The sequence below is a fragment of the Rissa tridactyla genome, chromosome 6, assembly GCF_028500815.1.
Source record: "Rissa tridactyla isolate bRisTri1 chromosome 6, bRisTri1.patW.cur.20221130, whole genome shotgun sequence".
Classification (NCBI taxonomy): Eukaryota; Metazoa; Chordata; class Aves; order Charadriiformes; family Laridae; genus Rissa; species Rissa tridactyla.
This window is the reverse complement of record NC_071471.1, coordinates 30,292,855-30,305,709: the sequence shown is the minus strand read 5'-3', so window position 1 is coordinate 30,305,709 and position 12,855 is coordinate 30,292,855. Positions and strand designations below refer to the sequence as shown.

The window sequence follows — 12,855 nt, the reverse complement described above, 5'->3', positions numbered from 1 at the left end:
GGGCTGCGTGGTTGGGAAGAGAGAGGACATGTCCTGTGTGCCTGGCCCGGCAGGGTTACCATCCATCAGCTGCTCCGTGGTACCCGCTGGGGTGGCTCTGGCTGGCAGCAGGGGAGAAGCGTGATGGGGTGAGGTGAGAACCCCTGGCAGGGGAAGGGGCTTTGCCATTGGGGCTTGGGGATACTGAAGAAGTTTTAAGTAATTCCTAGACCTGGGATAATTATTTTTTTCTTTTTGCTGTCACCTTTGCCATGCCATGCCCGTGCCAGGCCACTGCTTAGACCACGTAGCAGGTGAACTGTGATGCCAGGGAAGGAAGGCTGGGGCTGGAGAACTCGGGGCGACATTTGATGGCTTTTCTAGCTTGTTTCCCCCCCTCTCTGGGCACCTGCTGGGTGTTTGGTTGGAGGTCCCTGATGGTTTTCTGGCAGCAGATGCCTGCACAAGCCACAGCTAAAACTTTTGCTTGGATGCTGCTTTTACCTGGCGGGTATCAGACGCGGGGCTCCTCTCAGACCCTCCTCCATGTCCCGAGATCTCCTGGGGGAGACGCAGCAGGCAGGGCGGGATGTCCTGCTCAGCTGCACCCACCGAGGCGTGTTTTGGGGAGCCGGGGTGACCCCGCGGGCTCCCACTCGGAACAGGCATCGCAGCCTTTTGTCACCATCTAGTGGAAACATCCAGCCGCGACCCGGCACAGGATGAACAGGACGTCTGGGGACACTCCAGCTATGGTCCCTACGGAAGTGTCCCCCCATGGCTGGTCACCCATCTTGCCTAGCTTTTGGGGAGCTGTATTTGCCCCCCAGCCCCGCTCCCTGCCAGCCCTGGGCAGTGGAGGCCAGGTAAGTTGTCCCCAGTGCTGCCAGGCTGAGGACAAGCACAGGGGAAAAGTCTCTGCTGTGCCAGAAACTACAGATCCTCAGCAAATCTCTCATGGGGTCTCCATTAAACTGGCTAAATTCCCTTTAAGTGTGGAATTAGATCAATGGTCCCAAGGTGCAGCCATGCTACAACACGAGACAGTCATAAAAGCACCTAAAATACATTTACTCCACAAATAGAGCTGTCAAACCTGCTCTTTTGGCCAAATTACTCCTCACTGATGCTGCTCTGGAGACCTCCCTTGGCCCTGAAATTTCTGGTGGTGCCTGCAGAGGAGCAGGGCTGTGCTGTGCTGCTGGGACAGCCTTGCAAGGTCGTGTGTCTCCAGAAAAAAAAGCTGTCCTCGCTGCTGCTCTGTCATTCTCCTGCCCACTGCCAGGGCTGCCCAGAGGTCCTGACCACAGGTGGGATACAGGGAACAGCCCAGCCTTAACGCTGGCATCTGCAGTGCCCTGGCTACCTTCCTCCCCGCAGCATCCCTGGTCCTTTACGGTCACAGCAGCGGCTGGCAGGGTCAGACCATATCCAGACGTGCTCAGTGGTGCAAGGATTCGCATGGAGCATGGATTAATGCAGCGCCATGGGCAGTGTCAGTTCTCCCTCCCCCGCACACAGGTTCTGCGCTCCTTCCCCCAAAAGCTGGGTCCTGCTGCAGCCTCGGAGGTGCCAGCGTCAAGGACAACCTGCCACCGCTGAGCAGGCTGCTGGGACAATGGATGGAGCACAGGCAATACTGAGATGGACCCTGCAAGGGCTGGGAACTGAGGCTGGCCAGTTGCCAGCCCAACCCTGTGCTGATCCCACTGCTGACACTATGTCATTAAACACACGCAGTGTCCCGGCTGCCAAAACTGCCCCTGGCTGAAGCAACAGTTGTCCCTTTCCCATGGCAAAGCAGCCATCCCGCAGCACGCAGAGGAACCAAGGCCAGCCCCGGCGTTGGCAGCAGAGCTGTAGGAGCAATGGTGATAACTCTCTTGCACCACGTGCAGGCACAGTGGGGAGGGTGCAATCAGCTCTTGCCTCAGTTAAAAATTCCCGCCAGGTCTCTGCCACCTCCTCCATCTCTATCACCCTGCATCCCTACGGGCCACCCTGGGTCTGTGTTGCTGCTTGCCCTGGGCACTCAGGGCTGGCTCCTGCAGCACATGGTGGGACACGAGCCAGGCATTGCTGCTTCACACGTGGAGTCCAGCTGCCCTATACGAGGGGTTTCCCCAGGCGGGATCCCCATCTGCCTGCGTATATGACCAGGGCTGGAATGTGGGCAGCGTCTCCCTCTGTCCCAGCTCCCTCCCTTCCCATACTGGTTGATGGTGGCAGTCTCTCCACAGGCTGGCTTACTCCCGGAGAGGCTGACTGATCCCATCACCTCTCCATGAGCGGGTGCCCTCAGCTACAGCTCTGCCTGCCTGGAAATTGCCTCACCTCACCCTGCAGAGGAGAAAGAGGCACTAGGACAGCCTAGGAGCCAGGCGTGTCGCCTCACACACAGTGTGTCCCTTGCTTTCAGAAGGTAGCACTGAGCGCTCCAGGGTGTCCCCTCAAGGCCATAAGGGCCCTGCAGGACTGCATTCATTGCGAATCTGAGTTTTGTTTGGTTTTTTTTATTATTATTATTTTATTTTAGGGCTCCCTAGGATCTTGTGTTCCCCAAGTTGGGGGCTTCTCAAGCAGGCCTCGGAAGGGCAAACTGCTATAGTCACACGTGTGTGAGTCAGGAGCCCCCAAGAGCTGGCTGGATGCCCACTTTGAAGTGGGAGGGGATGTAAGGCAGCAGGGAAGCCCCAGCGAGAGGCCGCTCAGGTCCTTGGGGAATCCCGTGTCAGGCAGGGGCAAGCCAGCACTCGGCCCTGCCAGCAGACTGTCAAGTTTTAAACAGGGGTGCTGCATTCTGCCCTGGGGCCATTCCTACCCCGACTTTATGGCCACAGGGGTAAAACCCCACAGAAAGCTGCAATCTTCTTTCAATGAATTAATTCAAAAGCATTCATCAGGCAAGCACAGGTTTACTTTTTCCCCCAGCGTTGGGCCTTTTCTCCCCACCAGGAGCCACTGGAGGCAGCTGCAGGGTGCTCTGGTGCCAACTGCGACCTCAGCAGCCGCACAGCGACCAGCCCCAGGGGATGCTTCAAGCTGCCCAAGGGGACTTAGTGCCTGCCGAGGGTTGGGGAGAGCATGCCGGGGGAGAGTGAAGGGGGGTGGCAGAGGCAGAGCTGGGGAGACCCCCAGCCCCAACTTTTTGCCAATGCCTAAAGAAAAGGCAAAGGCGTGCTCAGACCTCAGAGTGAGTTCCGTCCCTGGAGTTGAGACTGGGAAGCCGGCCCCGGCACCGCAAACAGCGTCTAGCAGGCTCGCTCCCGGCCCCGGGAACCCTGGACCCCCCTCCCGACCCCGGGACCCCCCTCTCTCGACTACGGCACCCCGTCCTCCCCACCCCAAGACCTCCGGAGCCCCCTCCTGGCCCCAGGACCTCCGGACAGCCCTTCCGACCCTGGGACCCCCCTGCCGGCGCCGGGACCTCCAGACCCCTCTCCCGGCTCCGGGACCCGCTAACACTCCCCTCCCGGCCCCAGTACCCCTCTCCCGGCCCCCGGGCTCCCGGACACCCCCTTCCCAGCCCCGGGACCCGCTAACACTCCCCTCCCGGCCCCAGTACCCCTCTCCCGGCCCCCGGGCTCCCGAACACCCCCCTCCCAGCCCCGAGACCCCTCTCCCAGCCCCGGGACGCTCGGACACCCCTCCTCCCGGCGCCGAGACCTCCAAACACGCCCCTCCCGGCCCCAGGACCCCCAGCCCCCCCTCACGACCCCAGCCCGGCTCCACCACGTGGTCCGCCGATCGCCACGTGCTCTCCCGCGGCCCCGGCCACACCCACCCTCCGCTAAGCCCCGCCGCCCAATCAGGACGCAGGTGCCCAGCTGCCGCCCTCTCATTGGCTAACGCCTATTCCTCCCGGGCGGGCGGTGCGTCCCCCCGCTGTCGCCCCCCGCCTCGCGGACTCCCCGGGCGCCGGCGGCTGTAACGCGCTTTCCCGTTGGCTGATCGTAAAGCGCCGGGGATTGGCGGAGGGACTCGAGGGGCGGGGAAGGCGATTGGCCGGGCGGCGCAGCGAGCGCGGCGATTGGCCGAGGCGGGGGCGGAGTGGGCGTGGCGTGGCGGAGGGCTAGGCAAGGCGAGCGGAAGGGGCCTGCGTTCGCCCTTTCGTTTCAGTCCCCGGTCCGGGTCGCCAGCACCTCGCCGCTGCTCCCGCCGACCGCCCGGGGCCCGTTCCGCTCCTCGCCGCTACCCCTGGCCGGCAGGTGCCCACCCTTCTCCTGAGAGAAAGCTCGGCCGCCGCCCAGCACCGCCGCCATCATGGTGAAGATCGCCAAGGTGAGGGTGAGCCGGGCGGGGCGGCGCTCGGGGCCGCCAGGCGGGAACCAAGCGGCCGCCGCCATGGCAGGGGGGGATACGACGAATGGCGATGGGGGTGGGGGGGTGGGGGGAGCCGGGCCGCCGTTCTCCTCAGGCCGCGCGGCAGTTTCCAGGCCTCCCCTCTCTCACCGGGAAGATGGCGGCGAGGGGAGGGGCGGCGCTCGGTGGGAACTGTTTCACGCTTCACTTCCCCCCGCTCCGGTCCCGTCCCGGTCCCCTCCATGTTGCTGGTGTGTGTGGGGCGGGGGGGGAATTGTGTGAGGCGGCGGCGGGTGGTGGGGGGGACGGCACCTCAGCGCGCGCCGTATGCGAGCGCGCGCAACCGGGCGGGGGGGGGGCGGGGCTACGTCGCCGCGCGGCCACGTGGTGCGGCGGGGAGCGCGAGCACGTGTGAGCGCCGGGCGCCCCCCGCCCGCCCCGGGACGGCCCCGCCAGTACCGGGGGCGGGGGGGGATGGTGGTGAGGGGGAAACCTCGGTGGGCCCCGCACCCCCGGCTCCGTGTTCCCCCCCTCCCCGGGGCCCCGCGGGGGCGGGCGAGGCGGCCACGTGGTCGGGACAATTGCGCGGCGGGGACCGGGGTGGCTCGGTGCCGGGCGGGGAAAAGAACATCGCGTAACGCCTCGGTCTCTTTCTCTCTCTCTCTTTCAGACTCCCAAGAATCAGATCAAACAGAAAAAAATGGCTCCTCCCCCCAAAAAGGTCGAGGAAAGCGAGGAGGAAGAGTCCTCCGAGCTGGAGGAGAGCAGCGGGGAAGAGGTGATCCAACTGGGAATGATCCCGGAGCGGGGGGGGTTGTGTGCGTGTTATAAAAGTGTCGTGAGGGTTGGGGGGGAGTGTATAGCAGGTGGTAAAGAATCAACGTTAATAAACAATTAGCATCTGTCGGTTAAGTCTGGCTGAAGAATAAACTGGATTTCATAAGAGGAAAGCAGTGTGGGGAAAACTAGCGTAGCTGCTAGGTCTGTACTTTCAGGCTTTGGGAAGGACTCCTGGCATCTTAAAGGTGTTCCTTGTACTGATGAGCAAGTGGATGATTAATTACTGTACCAGAGTATCAGCAATAAGTGATTTATCACACACAAATAATACGCAAGACTTAAGAATTTCAAGCTACTGATTGCTACTAGAGAGATCATGGGTCTTGCTTCAGGACCAGGGAATTTGGAGATGCTTTAATGTTCTAGAAGTAGACTGTTAAAAGCATGACAAACACAGTTTTGAGCTTTATTAATTCAACAGAATAGTCAATTAAGGTCATTCAGAAACTAAGTCTGTCAGAAAGCTTTTCTTTAGATTGCAGTTGCTATATATTTGTCTGACATGGGAGTAATGGTAGTTTAAAGGGCCAGCATAGGAGTCTTACACTAATATGTATTTCAGATGATCCCTCAGAAGAAACAACAAAAAGTAGCAGTTACACCAGCCAAGAAGGCTGCTACCCCTGCAAAGAAGGCTGCTACTCCTGCAAAAAAAGCAGTTACACCCGCCAAGAAGGCTGTGGCTACTCCAGCCAAAAAGCCTATCACTCCGTCACCTAAAAAGGCTGCTGTCTTAATCAAAGGAGCAAAAAATGGAAAGAATGCCAAGAAGCAAGAGAGTGAGGAGGAAGATGAAGATGATGAGGAAGATGATGATGAGGAGGAGGAGGATGAGGACGAGGAAGACGATTCTGGTAAGTTGCTTTTGAAACGTGTGTTTGTCCTTGTATAAGTTGACTAAAGCTGGTCCAGTCAAGTAGCTGAATTTGAGTACCTTTGGAATCGAAAGTTTAGTACGATTTAATACTCTTGAGAGGGGGATCCATTGATGAAAAGGTGGTGAGGAAGGAAAGGTGGGGAACTGGAGATGTTTGGAGAACTCGGGCTGCAGCATGCGAAGCATCTTCTAGTTTCCTGATCATTTTTTCCTGAACTTTGCCAAAATCTTGTGGGGGGGAAAAAAGAAAAGTACTTTTGAAGACTGAGCTGTATGGATCTTGCTGTACGCTTGTTGCGCAGATGAGGAGGAGGAACCAGCAATACCTGTGAAGCCTGCAGCCAAAAAGCCTGCAGCAGTACCAGCCAAAAAGCCTGCAGTTGTGCCAGCAAAGCAAGAATCGGAAGAGGAGGACGATGAGGATGATGATGAGGATGATGAGGAAGATGATGGTATGTGTGATATAAGAAAACTTTGCCTGATACCTTAATAACAAAAAAAAATTAAATTATGTTAAACTAATAAAACACTTATAGGGAGCTAAATGGGGTGTAACTTAATGGATTAGTGGGAGTGATGCAGAGTGTATGTGTGTCTCCATTTAGTGCCCAGCTGATTTTAGCTGGCTACTAGTGACCGTCAGGTGTGGATGAGTGTGTGTTTATTTCCCTATTGCTGGTAAAACTTTTTACTCTTGGGATATGGGTGTTGTTTTTTAATGCAGTAAAACTTGAGGGAGGGGCAACTTTTATATATGCTAAATATATTAATCTCCTTTTCTGAGAACATACAAACGTAAGGGAGCGTGAGAAACGTTATTTTACTTCACGAACAGAAGGGGCTTAATCTTGAACATGTCTGAAGTCTTGTGCTCCCTTGTTTCAGAATCTGAAGATGAAGCCATGGACACAACCCCTGTTCAAGTGAAGAAACCTACTCCAGCAAAGGCCGCACCAGTGAAAGCCAAGGCAGAATCTGAAGATGAGGAAGATGAAGAGGAGGATGATGATGATGAAGATGATGATGAAGAGGAGGAGGATGAAGAGGATGCCGAGGAGGAAAGTGAGGATGAAAGTGAGTTTAATTGTGTTTGAGAGTGTAACTCTAATAACAGGAAAGATGCCTGAGCAAAATTTTTGTCCTATCGTGGTCTTTTGGCCTGAGGAACAGTTGCTATAGTGACAAGACAAGGTCTTGTGCGTGACAAGTGTAAAGATCCTGTATTGATCCAGGATAGGAAAAATTGTTTTGTACTTCTGTTTCATGTTGTTTGTTCTTTATCACAGAACCTGTCAAGGAAGCACCTGGAAAGAGGAAGAAAGAAATGGCCAATAAAAGTGCACCAGAGGCCAAGAAAAAGAAGACAGACGGTAGGTGATGTGGGATCATCAAACAATGCCCGTTTGAGGGACTGTTATTGGACTGTTGGATGAGGCACCTAATTGTGAAGGGACAGGATGCTCAGTGGGGTTTTTCCCAGCACAAGTGATGATTATAAGGGACTTAATACTGAAGTATGATGTCACTTCTGAGCAGAAACTGATGTGCTGAAGCTGTCTGGAGTTTGGCTTTCAGTTCTTTTAACCGCCTTAACCTTGATTATCCTTTCATTTAAAGGGCCCACTTCACCTTTCTCCCTCTTTGTGGGAAATTTGACCCCCACCAAGGATTATGACGAACTGAAGACTGGCATCAAAGAATTCTTTTTGAAGAAGAATATTGAAGTTTCAGATGTCAGAATTGGTGCTTCCAAGTGAGTTCATCAGTAGAATTTTGCTGCATATTTCTTTTAATGGGCAGTTGTTTGTTTGGAGAGGTACAACTGTGCTGATGTTGGTTCCCTTCGAGGTCCTGGGATGGTTCCTTGATGGTGTATGGAAGCTAGAATAGGCATGGTACTGATAAGGGTATAATAAATACTTGCCTGGATGGCAGGTGCTTTAGACGGCATCTCCCTAAAGGGAGAACTGACAGTTTGGTACAGAGCTGTTCTCTGTTTTGGTTATGTGGGCCAGTTAGCATTTCCTTTATTAATGCTCTAACTTGACCAGTGGGGACCTCTCTGGGTTTCTGTTTGTGTTCTCTGTTACTAGAGATAGATGAGCTTAAATAGTAAGGTTACTCTTCTTTCAGGCGATTCGGCTACGTAGACTTTTCATCTGCTGAAGATCTGGATAAAGCTCTCCAACTGAATGGGAAAAAGTTAATGGGTTTGGAAATCAAACTGGAAAAAGCAAAGAGCAAGGAAATGGTAAAAGAAAATAAGAAAGGTATGGCCCATTACTATGAATACTTGGGCACATCAAAGAAGAGTTGTCATAATCGGGCCTCGGAGCAGGCTTGCAGTGTTACTGATGGCTGCTATCCTGCTCTTTTAAGGCAGATCTTCCGGGTTTGGGCTCTGTATCTTAAACAGTTTCTTAAATGCTAACGTGGACAGGCAAGTTCAGACTAGATGCGATCCCAAGAAATAATGCATACTGAGGGGTCTGAGGAGGAAATGTGGCTCTTCCTGCAGCTTTCAGAACCTGCTTTCTGAACTTGATGCCCTTAAAAGAAGTACAATGGCAGCCTAATTAACTGTCACAATAGCTTCTTTTTCAGCTTCTGAAAATGTGAATGCTTATTGTGGTTTATTTTCTGTTGGATCAACACACTCTGGTTCTCACTGAACTGGCAGCGTAGATGAGTAGGGATTTTTTAGCTGGTAATATGGAAGTAACTTTTCTGTCTCTTTGCAGAGAGAGATGCTAGAACGCTGTTTGTGAAGAATCTGCCCTACCGCTTAACTGAAGATGAAATGAGAGATGTGTTTAAAAACGCACTAGAAATCCGAATAGTATTGAACAAAGAGGGGAACAGCAAAGGGTACGTAGCTGAGAGGAACCGCAAACATCCATCAGTCCTTAAACTCTTGGCATATTTTTATAAGCATGTGTCCTTAAGCTACCTTAAGGGATCTGCTGCATTAGGTGTACTGAAAACACTGATTTTTGAAGCATTTTTCTTCCATGACCACCTTCCCATCCTCTTCCACCCCATCCCTGTGAACTTAGTTGTTCCTGGAAGGAAGCATTTGCTTATGTTCTCTTCCGTGCTGTAGGATGGCCTACATTGAATTTAAAACAGAAGCTGAGGCAAACAAAGCTCTGGAGGAGAAACAGGGCGCAGAGATTGACGGTCGTGCCATGGTCATTGACTTCACTGGTGAGAAGAGTCATCAAGACTATCAGAAAGGTACTTTTCCAGACCAACAACATCTATGCAAATGACATTTAGGACTTAATTGCACTCATTTCAGAAGCTTGCTAGGGATAGAGTGATTTGAAGAACTGCAGGAAAGCTGTAAGGTATCAGGAAGGGACCTTTTGCCTGCCTTGTGCTGTGCATCCTATGCATTTCACGTCCAAAACATACAGTGGAGACAAGAGGAGACAACTAGTCTAGGTGACCAAAACTGCGTTGTGTTTGGTCTTATGCCTCACCTTGAGGTGAGGAGGGAGCAACAGCTGCTCTCACCCTAGAGAGCATCTTGTGCCTAGAGGAAGAGAGCACTCTCCTTCTCCAAACTTGCACTTACAGCACTGGGTTTTCTCCACAGGAGGCGGAGAGAGGGAGACAAAGACCCTAATTGTCAACAACCTCTCATACGCTGCTTCAGAAGAGACTCTCCAAGAAGTGTTTAAGAAAGCTTCTTCCATCAAGATGCCACAGACCAACCAGGGCAGGCCGAAAGGGTATGTTGTGCCTTTCTCCTGACTCATGAGTTGGCATCGCGAGTGACTTACCTCCACAGATCCCTTGTGCTCCCAGGCTCACTGCAATCTTCCTCTCCAAATAGGTATGCGTTTGTAGAATTTCCCACAGCTGAGGATGCCAGAGAGGCGTTGAATTCCTGTAACAACACAGAGATTGAAGGCAGAGCAATCAGACTGGAATTCAGCTCACCGTCATGGCAGAAAGGGAACATGAACGCAAGAGGAGGATTTAATCGTAAGTGTTCCATGTATGGTTTTAAAACAGCTGTGGCAGGAGCGTACCATTTATGCAAAAGCTGCTTAAAAAAAAAAAAACATGCCTGGGGAGTGAAAGACTTGCATCCTTAGTGAGTGTGCTGGATATGATGACTGATTATCTGAAATGCTGATGAAACTATTGCCGAAGTCCTCTAGATAGTCAAGTGCTGATCCAGCAGTGTCTGTCCAGTTAGTATCCCTATTGATAAGATGCAAGCATCTATTTAAAAAAAATATATCTATTCCGGCAGCACCAGGTTGGCTGATGGGGTTACTCTAACATCAGGTTCTAACTGCAGTCCTGAAAAAGTTTCCAAGGATTTCTTTTAAGTGCCTGAGCTGCTACTTCAAAACAAACCCCTTAGCCCTGTGAGCAGTCTCGGAGCAAGCTATGCAAGCTGGATGTGATGTTAAGAAACTGATGGTTGCCTTGCTCAGGTGTAATGATCTCTGAATGTATTCTCTTTCCATAGAACAAAGCAAAACGTTGTTTGTCAGAGGCCTTTCTGAGGACACCACAGAGGAGACGCTAAGAGAATCATTCGAAGGCTCTATAAGTGCTAGAATAGTCACAGACAGAGACACTGGATCATCTAAAGGGTATGTTAAACATCACCTGGGATTAGTTCAGTTCCTACAAAGAGACTCACTTTTAACTGATTTGTGCAGTGCAGGGTGTTGCTCACGCGGGTGATTCTTTGAAGCTAGTTAATTGCATGGAACCAGAGAACAAGCTTACAGCATCAGGTCTGTCTGTAGAGAGCAGCGTGTCCTCACTTCTCAATGAGCTCCTTCCTGCCAACAAATCCATGGCAGCCTATGGATTCGCACGAGAAGGATATTAATTGTTCAGTATTGGCCAACTCACAATGAGGCTCCTATCGATTGTGATTAGCCACTGCTGCTCTACAAGTAACATTCCCTGTGTGGTTGGAGAAGCGTGGGTCTTGTTTCCGAAGGGATTGCTATCGAGTACCTGTAGGTGGTGCTACAGCTTGTGGAGTTTGACTGTCTCTGAACCTGTTTCCTAGGTTTGGGTTTGTGGACTTCAGCTCCCCAGAAGATGCCAAAGCAGCTAAAGAAGCCATGGAGGATGGAGAGATAGATGGAAACAAAGTGATCCTTGATTTTGCCAAGCCAAAGGGTGAATTTCAACGTGGTGGCGGATTTGGCGGTGGATTTGGTGGTCGTGGCGGCAGAGGAGGAGGCCGAGGAGGAAGAGGAGGTGGATTTGGCGGCAGAGGTGGTGGCAGAGGATTTGGAGGTAAGAGGAGGGAAATGCTGCTGTTCTGAGGGCGTGTGCTCAAAATTAACCCAAAGCTGTTCTCAGGATTGTGGTGTGGTGCCACCACAGAGGGCCTGATGTGGATCAGGGTGGGCTTGGAAGGGCAGTGGTACCTGTGCAGGGACACCTGTAACTCTGCTTCTTGACCCAATTTTCTTTCTAGGTAGAGGAGGTGGCTTCCGAGGAGGCAGAGGAGGAGGTGGAGATCACAAGCCGCAAGGGAAGAAGATAAAGTTTGAATAAACTTCCCCTTTTCTTTCCCTTCTGCTCTCTGAGACTATCTGAAAGGACTCCGGGGGTTTTTATTCTCCTTTTATCTTGACGGAGCCTTCGGAGGACATTCCAAGATGCGAAGCAGTACTGTGAGCCACTTGGAAGATCCCATTTTCATTTCAAGGAAGAGAGAGCAAGCCATTTTGACTGCTTGCCTATTCAAAGGAACTTTTTAAAAAATGAGCGATAGATGTGGGAATTTACCCCTTGTCTGTGAGTTGTCTTGAATTTATAATGTTTTACCCATGTACAAAACTATTTTTTTTTCCTATAAACTTCTGTAGCATTTTTGCTGTAAAAATGCAGAATGTTTTATCATTTGTGCTTCAGCACCCTGTCTTGGACAGATTAAAGGACCTAAACTGGTTCGTGTTACTTCTCTGCCACTAACTGCAGCAGGGCTGTGAGAAACGGTGTCCTGAGCCTTCTCTCTCTCAAGGTCATTAATGTCACAGGTGGCAGCTCTGCTTTAACCCATGTCCTCTCCTGACAACGTATGTGGTCTGTGCTTGGAGTGCTTGCAGGAAGGAAGAGGGAGAGGAGTACAACAGCTGGAGCAAGCCCTGTGGCTTTTTTTTTTTTTTTACTGAAGATGTATGTGACGTTGCATGCTAATGACTTGGGTTTTTTACTTTTTAAACAAATGAGTAAATTGGATCTTGTACCAAGGCCCTGTAGCTCAATCATGCTCTTACATGTGTTGCCTCTTGTGCTCCATTCCCCCTTGTCTCTGTCTTGACTTATCCCAACGTGGGAAGCAAATCCATCAAAACAGGAGCAGCACCTGCGCTTGCTGCATTGACCAAACTCATGCCTTGGTCAGGGGCTGAGTGCTTCCACCAGTGTGTGAATGAAGGTGTTAAGGTGATGGCACAGCCCCTTGGCACTCAGTAGTAGCGTCTTTTTTCCACCTGGGCCCTTGGCTGGTGTCCTGTGGTGGCAGCTGCAAGGGGACAACGCTGCTCTTGAGTGACTGCAGCGCAGGGGGGCAGGAAGCCATGGGGGCAGCTGCTGTTCTGGTGTCATGGGGGTGGTGTTGGCTGCAAGGCTGTGGAGCTGTTGTGTACAAGCCTCCCCTGGGCACAGGTACCGGCAGGCTCAAGTGTCCTGCTGGAAGGGTCCCCTGCCAGCCTGGGGGGCAATGACATTAAACCTCTGTGGTTGCAGATGGCTCCAACCCTCCTTCCATATTGCAGCAACGCTGAGAACTTCCTTGCCATGCCAAGCCCTCACAGCCCCCCAGATGCAGATGCGGTGGCCTCTTTGCGTATGTACAGCTCCTG

The 12,855-nt window shown here is 52.3% G+C and overlaps 1 protein-coding gene and 2 non-coding genes across 3 annotated transcripts; all 3 read left to right on the top strand.

The window, feature by feature from the left end:
* The first annotated feature begins 4,027 nt into the window (after positions 1-4,027).
* NCL (nucleolin) lies at positions 4,028-11,938 on the top strand. The gene is made up of 15 exons (XM_054206895.1): positions 4,028-4,260; positions 4,952-5,059; positions 5,684-5,975; positions 6,301-6,450; positions 6,884-7,072; positions 7,285-7,368; positions 7,616-7,751; positions 8,132-8,268; positions 8,740-8,866; positions 9,102-9,235; positions 9,600-9,735; positions 9,840-9,991; positions 10,488-10,614; positions 11,046-11,278; positions 11,463-11,938. Exons 1-15 carry the CDS (start codon positions 4,243-4,245, stop codon positions 11,540-11,542), a joined length of 2,103 nt encoding a protein of 700 aa, XP_054062870.1. The 5' UTR covers positions 4,028-4,242; the 3' UTR covers positions 11,543-11,938.
* LOC128912195 (small nucleolar RNA SNORD82) lies at positions 7,477-7,546 on the top strand. Its single transcript, XR_008467519.1, has one exon. It is a non-coding gene; the product is annotated as a small nucleolar RNA SNORD82 (small nucleolar RNA).
* On the top strand, positions 10,114-10,190 carry LOC128912196 (small nucleolar RNA SNORD20). The gene has a single exon (XR_008467520.1). It is a non-coding gene; the product is annotated as a small nucleolar RNA SNORD20 (small nucleolar RNA).
* Positions 11,939-12,855: the final 917 nt, after the last annotated feature.

Excerpts from the sequence above, each read along its gene's own strand:
- NCL (XM_054206895.1), top strand. Across the intron at positions 5,060-5,683 it reads AGGAGAGCAGCGGGGAAGAG|ATGATCCCTCAGAAGAAACA; the intron begins GTGATCCAACTG and ends TATGTATTTCAG. Across the intron at positions 7,073-7,284 it reads GGAGGAAAGTGAGGATGAAA|AACCTGTCAAGGAAGCACCT; the intron begins GTGAGTTTAATT and ends TCTTTATCACAG.